At 40.1% G+C, this 17,517-nt stretch overlaps 1 protein-coding gene across 2 annotated transcripts; it reads right to left on the bottom strand.

Moving 5' to 3' along the window:
* Positions 1-264: 264 nt before the first annotated feature.
* Positions 265-16,438, bottom strand: LRRC55 (leucine rich repeat containing 55). Of its 2 annotated transcripts, XM_014059889.2 has the most exons (4): positions 16,075-16,438; positions 12,676-14,340; positions 3,341-3,552; positions 265-1,202 (listed from the first exon to the last, which is right to left on the bottom strand). In XM_014059889.2, the coding sequence occupies exons 2-4, from the start codon at positions 13,343-13,345 to the stop codon at positions 1,197-1,199; spliced, it is 888 nt and encodes a 295-aa protein (XP_013915364.1). In that variant the 5' UTR covers positions 13,346-14,340; positions 16,075-16,438; the 3' UTR covers positions 265-1,196. The 2 variants fall into 2 exon arrangements, with proteins under 2 accessions (XP_013915364.1, XP_013915363.1); XM_014059888.2 differs by lacking the exon at positions 265-1,202 and having other exon boundaries at positions 2,705-3,552.
* Positions 16,439-17,517: the final 1,079 nt, after the last annotated feature.

Below are 17,517 nucleotides of genomic sequence, written 5' to 3'. Positions count from 1 at the left end.
TCATAACCCACTTTTCATTCTACCTTATTCAACTCATTTTTACCAGTTTTGCCAGCTGCAAATGTCAGAGAATTGCAGGTTAACATACCATAAATAATCATATGACTTTCTTATCACCAGCTGGACTTCTAAAAATACTTTTTAGATCATCCCCCCCCCCAACCTCTGTGAAGATGAAATTACAAACTGAAAGGCACCTTGATGCTCGTTATTTGAACAATTTTAGATTAGCTTGGACAGAAATCAAGCAAGCTCAAGGAGTGGTGGAATCTACTTTTTTTTACCACAATTAAGTAAAATTACAAGACATAAAATGATGTTTTTCTCATCAGCCAGTAGATATGTACTGTGTTCAGTACTGAGAATACTGGAAACTGTTATTAGAAGTTAAATAATGATGTTTCTTTTTCTTCCATCTCTATTTGCTTGATAATTAGAATAGAAAATTCAACACAGGTACAGATTGCTCTGCGACTGGGATCCTTAAATATAACCTGAACATTTCTTTGTGCAATTCATGATAGGTTGACACAGGCAAGTTACACAGAGCTTGAGAACAATTCACACGACATAATTTTATCTTACAAATGAACATCTATATAATTTAGCCCTGTACCAACTGGTTTCCAGGTATTTCTGAAAGCCTCATAAAAACAAACATTTAGAGCTGCTTGACAATTAGTCTTTCTTCTGTCCAATCCTTTTATCACAGTGTTATATTCCCCTCACCCCCAAGTTACTCTGTGATGAGATCAGTGTCAAGATGTGATTTTTGAATATCTTTATTTGTAGGTTTCCTGAATGGATGATCATGTCTGGAACAATTTGGCACCTGGGGATGAAAACTGCAATGGTTCCTTATCAGCAATAGCAACAGCAACACATCTAAATGATTAACAATTTTATTTTCTGCCAGATGCAAGCTGCTTCGTTTTGACTAATGGCAGAGTTCGCTCTTTATGTGAGATCTCAGATCTTCATGGGTCTCACCTGGTAGATCTCACTATGAAATGACCAGGGTAAAAAACCTGAAGTACATAAAAGAAGAAGGAAAGGACTGGTGTCCTTTGAATGACAACTTCACTCACCACCTTCTTGATTTTAGTGGGAGTAATTGAGAGCAATGGGATTTTACTATCCTTTCTGTCTCCCAAGCTCCTCTCCCCCAATAGCAGCATTCAGTATCTTGTTTGGTCCTATACCTATGCAAAAAAATTAAAAAAGTTGAAATATAATAACTATAATCAGAAGACACAAATTTCTATGAGATAGTTATAGGCTTCATAAGGTGCTTCCTGTGGCAGGAATATTAACTATAGTTAATATTAACTTTAGTTATAGTCTAATATGCCTGTTTGGCATCTGAATCTTCATGTGCACCATTAGCACTGTAGATCTAGATGCAAAAATTATATTATCAATCAATGTTCTTGGTGGTGTTCATCTGATTTGTATACTTATTTCTAGGAACTGGGCTTGTGAACTATGTAAATAGTAGTTGAAATAATAAAGTATTCAGTTCTGTTCCCTTCCCTGATTTTGGCTTCCTTTGTTGCTTAAAAAGTAATAATTCTCTCCATTTGTTCTAATTGTTCTATTACGGAGACTTCCATAATAATTTCTTCCTGTGCTTAGGGATTTTCATGTTGTGAAAATAAAGACAATACATGTTTTCATGAAAGATGCTGAATGTGTTGGGATAGCAAAGGAATGTAGCAATGAGACAGAGTAGTTAACATCATCCTCATATCTTAAATGCACATTATTTTCCAATTCAGTTCAATGAGATCTGGAGAAATAATCTTTGTAACACTAAATGTGGCTTCCTTCAAATCTCCCGCATGTCCCTTGGAATTCTGACTTTTAGCACCATCTAGTGCTAGTGATCCCTGGGCACCAGGTCACTATGCATAAATTTGCTACACTATGCATTCAAATTTGATACAATTCTTCATTACTAAGATTCTCTAAAGGAGAACATTTAGCATCCCCATTCTTTAGAGAAAACCAGTTCAGTGGATATAAAAACTGACTTTGTGGTGTAGATATAGTTTGAAAAATATTGAAAAACAAACAAAGCAGCCAATATGTTGAAAAATTGCTAGTTTAGGGAGATTCTCTAAAATGTCTACAGGAGAAACACCTTATACTTTTTAATCCTCCACAAACATGATTTCCAACAAATACCCACATTTCCCCCCTCCTTTCTCCCCCTTTTCAGGCTAGTCCAATTCCACCCAACCAAAACACGATCATCCTACAATGTTCACCTCAATGTTTACACCTATCAAAACTCTACAATACTTTTGGAACCAACTTGGCTGTCTTATACTATTTCTATTTATTTTTTAAATGAGCAATACATTAAAGCCTTATTCTACAATAGTACTTATTTTAATTATTTAAGGTTTTACGCTCCTGTAATGCAGTATAGTAATCCTCTGCATATCTGCCATATTTGAAGTTCAGGTCAGTAACTCTCTTGGCAGGCCATTCTAGCCAAAATCTGTTTGGTTAGCATGAGGCTGGTCATAAAACCAACAGACATTTGTGTAAATTGTAGCACCATCTATACTAAAATAATTAGCAACTAGGAAGAAAAATAGTCTATCTGCCCTTCTTTTTTTGTCTCCAAAATATTTTTGAGGGGAGGGGGGAATTACTGATAAAACTGCAAGTTCTGAATGTATAAATATGTCCACTGGAACTTGTGGAAAAAGCTCAAAGGACAATACTTTCATGCTTGAGAATGAACCTTCTTCAAACAACCTTCCTTGATGTAGTTATGGGATGGAATGATCTGGAGGGCAGAATTCTTCAGGCTTCCCAAAAGGAAAGTCTTGGATTTTTTTTCCTCAGTGGTCAGTAGTCATATGGATATGCTTTGCAAGTGGATCTTTGAGTGATTATATGCTCCACTTATGAATTTAGAAAATATGCAACAAGCACATAGGGGAGGAGAAAGGATGTTAAATATGTATTAAGCAAGAGCAAAGAAGAGAAAGCAAAGGATGAAGGGTGGTCTGAGCATGTGTTTTTGTCATTTTTTCAGGACTTGTCTGGCTGTTTCCAGCACAAACAGAATTGTACAAGGCACACTTCAGTCTTCCTATCCCTACAGGCCCTGTCTCCAAACAAGCAGATAGATGGATGGATGGCAGTTTGATGCTGCCTGCAGGTGAGGAGGAAGGCTCAGGAAAACAGCATAGTGGGGAAAAGACAAGTTTCCTCGTTTTCCCTGAGCATGACAGTCCTTGCCCTCTCTCCCTTCCTTGGCTGTGAGCGATGCAGGAGCAGGAAGGATCAGGCCAGCTGACTACATCTCCTCATCCTCACTTGCCTTGCTCCAACGGTGGCAGCAATTGGCAGTGATGCCCAGCAGGAAGTTGGTAGCAACAGAAGCAATGGAAACCACAAAGCCCACAAAGGCAATGAAGAGATAATCATCCAGGCTCAAGGTCAAGTGGCAAGCCTTGAAGCTCTCCTCTGTCAGGGAGACCAAAGAAGCACCCTCCATTTCGGGTGGCTCCCGGCACTCTGCCAGTTGGGTATCTGAAACAAGAATAATCCGGTAAGTCAAGCATGCCTATGTCTGTAGAAAGACTTGAAACAGTGAGTGATTTGCCCCATCCCACCCCTTTTGCTATTCATTTCTCTCAGATCATATCAGAAATTCCTAGGTTGATGGGGAAAAAATAGTACTTCTATTAGGATATCCTTAACTCTGATTTGATATTAAATAAAAGCCAACAAAGCATTTTGGAGGAGGGAGGAACATTCCCCAGACCCAAGCCACCGAGACCGTCCTTTTCCAGAGCAGATTTTGAAAGCAGCTGGGGGTTGCAGAGAAAGGGGCACAAGGGAAAGTCTTGCTGCCTGAGTGAATATCTATTCAAATGTTGGATAGTATCCAGTGCATAGAAGCTTACATACTCTCCTAAACAAGCGAGTGCTGGCCCATCACAGCTCATGCTGGGATATCAGTTAATGAACTGCATTTTTATACTTGCTCCTCTTAAGAGTTGAATCGCTGAATAATTCCCCAAACAGAATTACCAACAGCAAAATACAAAGCATAATAACAAATTAAAAAAAAATACTTCCCACAATATGTTCTATTTTTTTTTTTTTTTAAAAAAACAGCCCTTTCGGAACTATTCCCGGCCAAGCTTCACCATTCTTCCGTTATTGCTCATAATTAATTTTCAATCGCTGGCCTCGCTCATCCACTTTTTTTTTTTTGAGTAAAGCTAAACGCCAGAACTACTTTACACATGCAGTGAAATCACACTCTGCAGCTGTTTTTGGATTAAACACTTCAGAGTGCAGAGTCCATGTGATTTCTGGGTGCCTCTTCATGACCAATTTCTTTGTTTATTAAAAAAAGTTAGTTAATTAAAAAAAATTAAAAACATTCAAAATTAGTAATTTTTGCTAAGTTTAAAGCTGCTCTGAATGGATGGGTGGAGACCGGTTGATATAAAGCATTCATATCTTTAAGCCCACTTCGCGTTGTTAATGAAAATGAAATGCTATTGAATTGTGTCTAATTCCTTTTGACTACACAGATAAAAGTCACCATTGGATGTTTTCCTTAATAGTAACTGACAGATACACATGATTTCATTGCGGTCTTCTATGAACTGGTTCTAACAATAATGGGTTCTGTACACATCTTGGATAATACAATAATGAGTAACTGGGTAGTAAATAGCAGATGTACTAATGAAAATCCCCTAGAAAGCCCACCCTTTCTGCTTAGAGACATTTCCTTAAATAAAATACATAGCCTTGCTGACAGACATAGTGGCTCAGTGGCCAAGATGCTGAGCTTGTCAATCAGAAAGGTTGGCAGTTCGGTGGTTTGAATCCCTAGTGCCATGTCATGGAGTGAGCTCCCATCACGTGTCCCAGCTTCTGCCAACCTAGCAGTTCAAAAGCACATAAAAATGCAAGTAGAAAAATAGGAAACACCTTTGGTGGGAAGGTAACAGCATTCCCTGCTCCTTTGGCATTTAATCATGCCAGCCACATGACCATGGAGACGTCTTCGGACAGCGTTGGCTCTTTGGCTTTAAAACAGAGATGAGCACTGCCCCCTAGAGTCGGGAACGACTGCATATATGTGTGAGGGGAACCTTTACCTTTAGCTTTGCTGACCAAAGTGATTAAGGAGTGTCAGTGTCACCTGCATTTCCTTGCTTCCAAATGCTGGATAACACCCTTTCCTTCATTATCCAGTCTACCAACATTTAGCAGTAGATACATTTTAAAAAAATACACATAGACTCAGTTGCATAAGGGCACTTAAGGAGATGAAGGTGCTATTAAAGCAGGGCTGCCTTCTGCTGTCCTTGCCTGAGCAGGATTTCCTGTCCTCAGGCCCTCAGGTTTGCAGCTTGAGAGATAAGCAAGAAGGTCAGAAAAAGACTAGGGTCAGGAAAAAAAGAAACTGTGAAGAATGGAAAAGGATGCTGATTTATGATTATGCAAGCTGGGGATCTACTACAAGGGCACAGAAAGGGCAGCGAGGCAAGGTGGTACATCCCAGAGCCCTTTCTCGTCATCGTACTTCTTCTCATACAATTCTGACAATGTTTTACTTTGCAAGGACATCACATCTCTGAGTGCTTCCAAAAGAGTTTTTGACTCATAATATCTGAAATACTCCTCACATAGTGAGTGCAATGAGCTCCTGCAATGTCACAATAAACATTGCCATTCTTGTCCATGTTTTCACTTTTATTATATTTAAAAAGTTCCTGTTTCTCCCCTCTTCTCTTCCTCTCTTTCAGAGTTTTCCCTCCAGGGGCTCTGTTGCACAGGGGTGGAGGAGGACAGTCATCTGCAGCCTCCAGTTAAGTATGATGTGGCCATTTAGGTCTTGGTAATTGACAGAAATGAAGAACTTGTGGGTAGTAAATCTCTATTCATAACATCCTGGAGGGAAAAGATGGACAACTCATGTGCCTGGGTTGTGCTCCCTCGAAAAAGAGAATCATGTCTCTGCCATAGCTGGAAGATTAAGGCAGCAATAGCAATAGCACTTAGACTTATATACCACTTTGCAGTGCTTTACAGCCCTCTCTAAGCAGTTTACAGAGTCAGCGTATTGCCCCCAACAATCTGGGTCCCCTTTTACCCACCTTAGAAGGATGGAAAGCTGAGTCAACCTTGAGCCTGGTGAGATTCGATCTGCCAAATTGCAGTCAGACGGCAGTCAGCAGAAATAGTCTGCAATACAGCACCCTAAACACTGTGTCACCATGGCTCATGAATGGTGAATTGTGGGAAGTACTTACTGATATTCCTACTCACGCTGTCCTTTGGAAGTGACCTTTGTGCTGTCCACTTGCCCTGCTGCTTTGTTCTGGCCCCAGTACAAATCATCAGGCTGCATGGGCCCTTTGGAAAGCCATACATGGGATCAGTTCACTCTGGTGCTTTATCCTAAGAACCAGGCTGAACTGATGGATTCCCTGCACATCTGCTGGCCACCTAAGTGGACTTTCTTCACAGTCAGGCATTGGGTGAGGCAATGTGTGCAGAGACTCTCTGTGCTGCAGATGCTGATATTATATTGATAGCCAGCATTAGAACAATGCTTTGCTTTAAGGAAGGGTCACAGAGAGGTGACAGAAGGAGCAATAGGAACTACCATACTGATTTTCAGCATAATACTCTTTGATTTTTTTTCAAAGCACCTCTTGAACCTTTGCACTCACATCTGGCCTGTAAACAAAACATAAATATGTGGATAAACTGCCTGCTCCCCTTCCCAATCTTAGAAAAAAAAGAGATCTGTAAACTATGACTAATAGGGCAACTCGCCGAAACAGGAGTCATCTTGCTAATATGACCCAAACTCAAGGAGATGCTATATGTTGACTGCTTTGTTCCACCTAGCCTCACCCCAATATTCAGGTTTTGAAAATAGCCTCCCTCAAACATTACCCACCCCCAGGAATCTAGTATACAATTCAAGCAAGGATAAGGGGTTCTTCTGCCCCCCCCCCCGGGATTCCAAAACATTCAGGGAATTCCTTCTCATTTTTATTATGTCTGAGGGAGTTGCTTATAATCTTCTTTCCTTGCTTTGCTGAGGTGATCAACCAGTTCGGGACCACTCCTAAGCCCTTTCCCACAGAAAGTGTTGAAGCACAACTGGTGAATAAATTCACTTTGCTCAGTCAATTTGACCCACCAGTCAAGCATTCCTATTTAGTGTCATAACAGTGGGTGCTTTTCAATTGATTCTCATTTGGCTGGGACACTGGGTGCTAAGGCAAGCAAGAACAAGTAAGGAGTGCCTTAGCTCTTTCTGGATTGTCTCCCAATCCCAATGCAACTTTCACCTGTATTTACATGCACATACGAACATAGAGATAAACTCTTTCTCATCATGCTTCTGTGCAAGTGGTAATTCTTTACACAGTATATACCATCAACACTCTGGGAAGAGACCCCAGTTTCCATTCTGTCATTTTCTGACTGCATTCTGTAATGTACTCTCCTTACATATGCTCTCTTCTCCATTCTGTTATCTTACTCTCACGTGGAACTCCTGCATAATGCTATAATAATTTATCCAGAAGACCTTTCCTGTCTTTTGCTCCATTTTCAGAGCAGCAATTACTTCTGTCAATTTAAGCAAGCCATTTTAAAAGGAAGAAATTGACCATTAGTTGTTTTGTTAACTGAGCATAATCTATATTTAATCTGGTCTCAAATATCTCTGCAGGAGAGATACAGAGATAGAGAAATAGACAGACAGACACATACACATACACATATAAACACATGCATATATACACTCATACAACTGAGAGTGCCATTGTATGTAATGATTAAGATGCTGCGCTAGAAGTGGGAAAAGCCAGCTGTAATCCTTCTAGTCTTAATTGAAGTTGGTCAGGTGACCAACTACTTTGAAAAGCTAACTACTCTGAAAAATAGATGGCAACCCACGTTGTACCAGCATGGTAGTTTCCAATGGACCTGGTTGGGTTTCAATGGAAACTTGGAGTTCTTTTTGAAGGTATGACATGTGGTGAGCAGTGATGTGATTCAAAATTGTTTACTACCAGTGCTGTGGGCGTGGCTTGCTGGATGTGGTGTGGCTTGGTGGGCATGGCTTGGTGGGCGTGTCAGGGGAAAGATACTGTAAAATCTCCATTCTCTCTTCACTCCAGAGAAAGGTTACCACAAAATCCCAATTTCCTCCTGATCAGCTGGGAATCAGGACGCAGAGAATAGATGGTCAGTCAGAGGTGGTATTTACCAGTTCTCCAAACTACTCAAAATTTCCGCTACCGGTTCTCCAGAACTGGTCAGAACCTGCTGAATAACACTTCCGATGGTGAGACTAAAGTCTTGGTTGTCACTTGGAATAAAAGACTGGCTGAGCTTTTGATCAGATTGTACCTGTGTAGCTTCTCTTCCTTTTTTTAAAACAGTAATTTTATTAAGAATTATAATTACAATAAAATTAAAACAAAAGAAAAAGAAATATAAAAGGAAGTGACTTTCCATCTGTATTTTCTCTTAAAATACCACAAATGATCTCTTCTTTCCATATCTCATTTCTTATTTATAAACAAAACTGTAGAACCTTGTCATTTCAATTCTGATGTTGGCAAAAGTCTAATAAAACTTAGCAAACAACACATCTATTTTAACCTTGATTAAATAAACTGACTTTATATTCCTTCCATTTACTTATTTAGTCCCTTCAAACAAAGTCCTAGAACTTGATTTCTTTTCATTGTTTTTTTTATCCCAAAATACTTCAAACTTTAACAAAACCCTTTTGTACAGACAATGTGAGAAAACCATCTGATTCACCCTCTTAGTCTGTTATTTGTGAATCCCATTTAATTATTAAGAGATCAACTCATTTCTTTTGTATCAGGGCTGTCAAACCCCCAGCCCACAGGCTGCATGCATTACATACTGGCCACGCCCATGCCCATTTTAGTGAAGGGGAAAAAAGTCCCCATATGTCACATGATGACACCGTGATGCTGTGAGTTTAAAACCCCTGTTTTATATATTCAGTATAACATCTTTTTTCCATACCTGGAAAAAGTATAGTCTGTCATTTTTAAATTCACTTTCAACTCAAATCTCAATCTTTTGAAATATAATTTTTTTTCTTATTCCATGACATGTTTTAGACTCAGTCTATCTCTTGAGGCAGACACTATTAAAATTAACTTCTGACACCATTGTTCAAAAATATCCTTCAAAGTATCCAATGTTAAACTATTTTGCTATATTGTATAATTATGTTAAATTTGAGTGTTCTTCTCCTTAAAGTGTAATCTTTAGTTCTTTCTAGTTCCCTCCAATGTCCAGTTTTTAAAGTCTTATCTTACTATTTATTTAAAAAAAATAAAAACAAAAACATTTTCCCATTGAAAGGATTTTTCAAATTAATTAATTCCAATTTTTTTATTTCAAATTTAGCTGGACCGTCTATTTTTAATGTTCTAAAATTGACGTTTTAATCACTCTTTTGTTAATTTTTTTAAAAAAACAGTTCTTAAATTTGTAGTTAAAATTTCTTTCACTAAGGATTATAGGAAATTCACCGAGTGCTGTAAAAACTGTTGATCCAAAGATTTATATTAGCTGAAAACCAGTTAAGAAGCAGTTTCTGAAATTTCTGGAAGTTCTTCCTGAAAGAACACAACATTTGCTTACTTTGTTTCTAATTAGAAAATTAATTTTCTAATTGTAATTAGAAAAGAAGTAAGCGTAAGCAAATGTTGTGTCCTTTCAGGCAACAGCAGCAATTTGACCAAGATAGCTGTTCCTTTGTTTCCCAGAGTACTAAATCCTTATGGTCTTCAGGTTTTGCAGTTTCCTAATGAAGAACAACTATCTGGAACACTTATTGGTGATTTCAATATCTGTCCTTGTCTGGAGAGAAATTATTGAAGAGCCAGTCTACTTGTCAACCCTTTATTCTATCAAGCTCCAAGATAACTTTTTGTTGATCTGCCTTCAATTATGTGAAGTTCTGTCTTCAGTCCTGCCATCTTTAGTGAGACAAGGTAGATCCTAATAGCAGATCTAATTTATGTTCCATTGGGTTCATTCTCTGTTGATCTCCAGAAGCTCTCCAGATATCTCATAGCTCCTTCTGCTCCATAGTAAACCAGGGAAAGCCTTGGGATCCACAAGGGAGGAGAGGCTACATGATAGCGACTTCCAGGTAAGAAATGATTTCTTAAAAGTACATGTACATTTCTGCCCATATCTACAAAGGGTGGTTTGGCAGCCCTGTTTCAAGAGATTCAAATTATAGTGAATGCATCTTTGAGAGGAGGGATGGGCCCACTGAAGAAAGTAGTGATCTGCTCCTTAAGACACTAGTCCAATTGGGGACAATTTTTAGTAAAGAAACGTAGAGAAGGAGGTCATGTTGCAGTTTCACAGAACCTTGGAAAAAATGAATTATCTGGACTTGTTTTAGTTCATTTCATGTCTAGGCATGGCAACAGTACTGCTCATGCTTATGGATAATCTCTGGTTGGAGTGGTATGGGAGCTGTGTACATATTCTGGCTCTTTTTGATTGCTCAGCAGCCTTCAGTACCATCCATCATGATATCCTTCTGGACTGACTTTGGGATTAGGAATTTGAGGCACAGACTTATGCTGATTTTCCTCATTCCTCTGGGGTCAGTTCCAGTCAGCACTGACAGTGGGGAGAGAGATTAAGCCCATATCACCAATTATGTAGGATTCCTCAAACCTTGAGGCTCATCCCATTCCTATTTAGCATCTATAAAAACTGTTACGTGAAGTTAATAAACATCACAGAAGGTCATCACTGTGCTGGATTTTATCTGTGTGTTTGATGAGTGTGTTATTGCTTATTCTTGGGTGCAGTCACCTGTGTAAGATGGGCAGCAATATAAATCATTTAAGTAAATTAATAAATGACACCCAGTTGTATATTTCTGCTATGGGCCAGCCAAATGACAAATGACAAGCATGATCTGTGTCTCTGGAGGCTGTATCTGAAGGCTGTGGGGCTTTGCATGATGAAGAACAGACTTGGTTTAACCCAAATATGATTGAGGGTTTCAGGGTTCATTGACTCAATGATTTTTCATCCCTAGTTCTGGATGATATCACAGCAGAAAGAACTGGTAAAAACTTTTTTTTTGGTGGGGGGTGTCCTAGATTCATGGTCCCTATTCAAAGAGCAGGTGACAGCCATGGACAGGAAGGTTGTTGTTCAATTTGGTGTGGTGTATTCTTTCTCCAATTGGATGGCAGCACACATTGTGTCTCATCTTTGATTAACTCTGAAGGGGACTATTGCAATTGAAGACTATCTGGAAGCTACAAGTGGTCCAGAATGTGGCATTATTAACAATTAAGGATGTGGCTCGATACACCCTTGTTCCCAATAAGCTTCTGAGTGTTGCCTAAAAGGCTGGTTGTCACTTTTTATGCACATATATAGTTCAGAATATTTGCAGTCTCTCTCTCATTACCTGCTCCATCAGATCTGGCAGAAGGTACATGTACCAGGTCCTGTCAATTAAAGCCTGTCAGTTGGCAGACTCAGGAAACATGGCTTTCCTGTATCAGAAAACCCATTTCTTTTGAGATTAGATTAATCCCATACCAGTTGCCCTATTATAAAGCTTCTAAGTACTTGATTTCCCCCCCTCAGAGATGGGAGCTGATTGAATCTGAAAAGTGAACGAATTTGTTACTGACAAATTAACTGACAAACTTAGTTTAGCCTCCTTTTGCTTTCCTATGAAATTTTTCTATTGCAATTTAATTTCATTGATGTTTTAATTGAGTTAGAGACCTAGAACTGCTTTATGTGAGAGGACCAGTTATATAAATTTAATACATGTCAATATGGTTATAATGTGTGTGTATCATTTGACATTTATTTTTATTATTAGATTGAATTGCTTTATTCAAGATATATATATTATAACTAAGTTATAATATAATATATACATTAAATGTATATGTGAAATATTTGTTTTTCAGTATAGACATATACACAGACATAATGTTGATTATTTAAAGACGTTTGAAGCTCCAAATATACACATATACACATTTCTGAAACTCAACTTGACATTTCACCTGAATTAAAATCCCATTACCTGTTAATAAGCTTTATCCTTAACCTCATACTATCTTTGAGACAAAAAGATATTTCTCTTATACTTCAGATGAAAGTTTAATACACTGCCTGAAGGATCTTTCAGAAAGGATTCAGAGATCCTTTCAGCTAGGATCTACATTTGATGGGTCCTAGGAGATGCATCCTCTCTGCCATGACGTCTGCTTTATGGAACATTCCCTCCACTCCTCCCAAATTAGATTAGCTCTGTCTCTAAGACATGCTTAGATGGCTTCATTGCTGAGCTGGCTATTTTTATTCCCTACGGTTTGTATATCTGTACTTAGTAATATTTACTCTTTAGGTGATTTTTACATTTTTTTATATATCTATGGGGTTTTTGTATGTGGTTTTATTTGTGGTTTGTTGTATGCTGCCCAGAGTTCCCTTCGATGAGATGGGTGACTATCTAAACTTGATTAACAAATGAATAAAGATTTCATAGCAAGATAAATGATGCAATTACAAATAAATCTGAGAATTGGACAATTGCTTCATTTCACCTACCTGACATACATCTCTGGATCCTATTTCTCAGCCACTTCAGCAGTGGTTCCATGGTACAACTGCATATCCAGGGATTGCCTCCAAGTTGAAGAGTCATCAGGCCCGTGAGACCTTCTAAGGCTTCAAGGCTAAGGAAAGACAGAGCCCCATAGCTGAGATCAAGTGCACGTAGTTGGACCAAGCCTCGGAAAGCTTGGGGGTCTATCTTCTTCAGCCAAGGGTTGTGGCTTAAGTCAATATATACCAGGCTGTAGGCTTCCTGAAACATATCAGCCACCACCTGAGTCAAGTTATTGTAGCTCAAGTCCAAATGCGAAAGGTGCTTAGATGTCAAAAAGAGTCCAACTGGTAGTTCAACAAGGGAGTTGTTCTGCAAATCCAATACTCTCAATTCCAAGTAGCAGGTAAGGTATCCAGGAGGGATGCTTGTGAGGTGGTTGTGAGCCAAGCTTAGGTTTCTGGTGTCCAATGGAAGATCTGGTGGGACTGAAAACAATCGTAGTCCACTGCAATCCACGGCCTGGCTGCGGCATGTGCACAGAACTGGGCAACCAGTGACAGCACTGGCAAAGACTACTACCACTGCTACAAGGAAAGGGCTTAATATCATGGCAGGAGAGCAATGGGGTACAAACTGCTCTCCTCCCAGCTGGACACAGTTTGCACTCATTTTGGCAAGGTGAAAGCTACATGGCAAAGAGAGGCCAATCAAGAAGGGGCAGTAATGGGTGGAGACACAATCCAGCCAATGGGAATCACTGACAAAAAACTGCTACATTATGGCTGGAGAAACGAGGAACATTGAACCCAAGTTTGTCAGATCTTGAGGCACTTATAGGACCATAAAATAGTTCTAACTAAGCGAGAAGCTGACAAGTTTTGGTAGCTTGTTTAGCTTCCAGAATAATTTTTTTTTTCTGTAGGAAGTTGAAGAGTGTAATCTACCTGCATACATGCATATGGAGAAGTTAAAAGATTATAATAAAAATATGTAAACAAAGCTGATAACTTTTATCCAGCATCTGCTGATTACTAGATTTCTGGATCTTGAATTAAGATAAAATGTGCTCCTATTTTAGTGTGTTTTATTTCGTGTCGGTGCGCTGAAGACATAATTTGCTGATGCCTTGCAGAAGTTTCTCATTGCACTAGAAAAATATAATCAGGTCACTGCTTTTTGCAGTCTCAGTAATTCTATCTGCAGTTCTACCAGACTAGAAGGAATGTCTCCTGGAATCATTCAGGTATTACTAAAATAAGTGAAACAGCTGTCTTTGACTGTTCCCTTTTCTGTTTCCCAGAAAGCTAATGTTTGAAGAGGTTCCTCTCGATAAGCTGCTGCTAAACTGGATCAAGTGAGTCTTTTTTTGGAAAGGTCAGGAGAAACTAAGGCTTGAGGTGAGGAGCCTCTTAGCAGTCCAAAATTTTACTTGTCTGGGAAGATGGCTAGCCATTATCTTTCACTTTAGGAGCAGATTCCGCCCTCCAGAACTAGAGCCACTGAAATAGGTACATAAATCCATGTTGTGCCTAACTTGAAAAACTAAGCTGGAAGGTGTATGCCAAGAACAATCATTTTTTAAATAATAAGGGTTAGGAGAAAGAATGTAATGCTGTCCTTGAAGCTCGGTCTTCTTTCCCAGGCTAAAGGTCTTCCAGGACAACCTGTCAATGAAATATAATGAAGATCAAAGTGGGGAGTGGGGATCATATACCCCTTGTGCATTCAACATAGCTCTCCTTTTGCCATCTGTTTTTAATAGTAATGCACACACCCCACTTTCTTCCCAAATCACTGCCAAAGCCCCTACTCTTTGTCCTCTATTATAAACATCATTTTGAGCACTCCATACAATTTTCTCAATGTATGGTTGTTATTGCATTTACTGTAGCACTGGACTGAGATGTGTGGGAAGAAAGAAGATTGAGGCACTGCTTGTTTGGCCAAAGAGTGAATTTATCTTCAAGGAGGCAAATATATTCAACTTTGGCTGAGAAGGAGGAAAAGCATTGTAGTTCAGTGTGAAGCCAGCTGAATTCGATTCTACATCCATTACTTGTCCCACACATCTGGAAGGCATTAGATTGAAGAAATCTGCCTTAAACTATTCAGTTATCCACTTCTATCTTATGTTACAAGTCCATTATAAATGACCTGAGATGCCCTTTATGACTGTGGGAAGGCAGAAATCAACTTGTATCAATAAAAGATCAATCATTCCAAAAAGCTGAAAAATGGGAAGGAGTCTAGGTGAGAAGGTGCCTGGAAATAACACCAAATTTCACCAGAAAAGGGAGTACCTAGTTCTAAAACAAACTATCTTGTAGTTAATCTCCCTTGAACATGGAGGATTTACTCAAAGGCAAAGTTTATGGAACTTTGCCTTCTAGGCCATGCTGGAAGATAAAAGGAAAGTGGAATCACTAGGCTGGCTGGAAGACTTCTGATTTGGGCTGTTTGTTTAGTGTTTTTTTTCTCAAACACAGCATAAATCAGCATTTGATCAACCCGGTTGAGAGATGGCATGTAAAAGCAAGTGAATCAGAGAGTGAATGGGAATTAATTATTGAAACTCTTTAAATACGCAGACTTCTTTTATTCCTTTTCATATCTACTATTGTACAAGAATCCAAATCTTTTGAACTTGATCCCCAAGTGTGACCATCCCTACTTTAAAGTAGAAAATAAGGGAGCTCAGGTTAAACAACCACATTTTTTGTAACAGGTCCTGGGATTGCATTCAACCTTGTTCCTGCATCCTCTGCCAATATAACCTCTAGTTACTTCCTACAGTTCAGGGCCAAGCTGAAGGGCACCGCCCATCCATAAGGTCTGCTGAGGGCTTCTCTTTCTGCAGCTATGAAGCAGTTTGGAGAGTTACTCCATAGAAAGAAAAAACCTGGTTTCTATGTTTCCATCAAAGGACTGGGGCTGTGCTACAGAATCCCTGTATCTCTTTCCATCCTTTGTGCACCCTTGGGGCAGGAGTTCTTCTATCATGATTTCATTCTTCCTTTTTCTTTCTGATGCTATTCTCCTTCCATGAACATCTTTTCCCTGTGTAGCCCCCCCCCTCCTTTCCCCACTTCTCCTTATCTTTTGAAGATCAAGCAAGTCACACAATTTACCCCAAAAACTCTGCTGAGCTGGCATCCCCACACGCTTCCTTTCAACTAGCCTTTCTTTTCATATCCTTGCCCTTACTCTCTTCCCTGGACCCTTGGGAGATGCACATCTCCTCATCTTCTAAGACACACCCTGCTCACACCATGTTCACATTTCCGAACCTAGAAATCTTACTTTCCTTAACCAAATGTCGTATGGCACCAAGCATGCAGCCCCACTTTCCTTCCCCTCATCCCTTCAGTTTCATCTCACCAGCAAATATAATTACTTACTCTGAGCGGAAGATTTTTTTTTTAAAAAAATTGTTGCCTTATTCCATTAGAGATGCCTCTGCTTCCTGCCAGATCAGCCTTCCCATTCCATGGAGTCTTTCTTGCCTCCTTCCCTCTTGAAAATAAGGACACTGAGGAAATTTCAGTCTCTCCTTGAATTGCAGCCTCTGCTTGTGTGTGAGTGTGTGTGTATGTGTGTGTGAGTGAGTGTGTGTGTGTGTGTGATTCCAACCAGGTCTTTCCCCACCTCCTTTCCCCTTCTTTCTTTCGCTCTCTCTTTCTTCCTTGAGGGCCAGGTACTGACGTTTCTCTGTCTCTTAGCAACTGCCTCCTCATCTCTGAGCAACAGGAGAGCGGAGGGGCTGCAGACCCCACTGAGCTGAGGCAGGGAGGCAGTGGCCAGGGTGGGGTGGAGTGTGAAGGGTAGGGGTGGGGGGTGGGCAGGAGGCAATGGATGCATAAAAAATGTGCCCACGAGATCCTAGAGACAAGCGAGGGAAGACACATGCTCTGAGGTGGGGGAAGCAGAATCGGGCAGACAAGGGGGCGGCTGGAAAGCTGGGAGACAGACGTGGGCAGAAAAAGATCAGACAGGGACATGCCAGTGCATGCATGCACGCACAGAAGCACAGAAACGGGTGGGTGGGGAGGAACCAGGAATAAAGAGGAGATGCCAAGGAAGCAGTTTCTCCTTGCTAGCGCTGAAGAGTTGCTTGCACCTTCTCACAATAGAAGGGCTGAGAAGAAATAGTCTTGCATGGCACACAACTCTTGCCTTTGCCTGGAGCAGATGTTTTGCCCCAACAGCTGCATTCGCCTTCTTCTTAACCTTCCCATCCTCCTTTCCACCAATGGGGTTAACCCTTTCCTCACTGTGGTGCTTTGGATTACTTGTAGTTATTTTTCACCACCACTCCCACCCTCTTACAGGGATCTGTTTTCTTCTTTCTCTGTAGGGGACCTTGGCACTTCCTAGGGGTGGCTTCATGTATGTTTTATGGCTGCTATCTTGCTGTCATCTGATGGGTAGACAGCTGGTGCAAACCTTCCGAAGGGGTGCTTGGTGTTCCTCCCTTGGGTGGCTGTTAATTGGTTTTTCTTTCAAGATCCCACTAGGTTGTGAAGGAACTTCCTGTGTGAAATGGACTTCAGAAGGCAGATAGGATGCTTCTTAGAGAAGCACAGCAGTCAGTAAATGCCTTCTTTCAGATGCACAATTTTAAGCCTCACCAGGTGCCACTCCATAGGAAATTTGCTAAATGTCATGGACAGAGTGTCCTTACTGGCTCTCTCTGAAACTTGTGACTTGAAAATTATAGTCTGGGCTTCAGTTTATCCTGGCTTTACCTTTACCCTGAAGCCAGGGTTATAATTCTTTCTGCGCCATGGACCTTCTGAGAGTCCAGTGAAATCTATAGGCCTCTCATCCGAGAAATGCCTTTA

Source organism: Thamnophis sirtalis, unplaced genomic scaffold, assembly GCF_051295495.1.
Source record: "Thamnophis sirtalis isolate CommonGarterSnake01/CBP01778 unplaced genomic scaffold, rThaSir2_p1.2 scaffold_1, whole genome shotgun sequence".
NCBI classification, from domain to species: Eukaryota; Metazoa; Chordata; class Lepidosauria; order Squamata; family Natricidae; genus Thamnophis; species Thamnophis sirtalis.
This window is presented reverse-complemented; position numbering and strand designations above follow the sequence as displayed.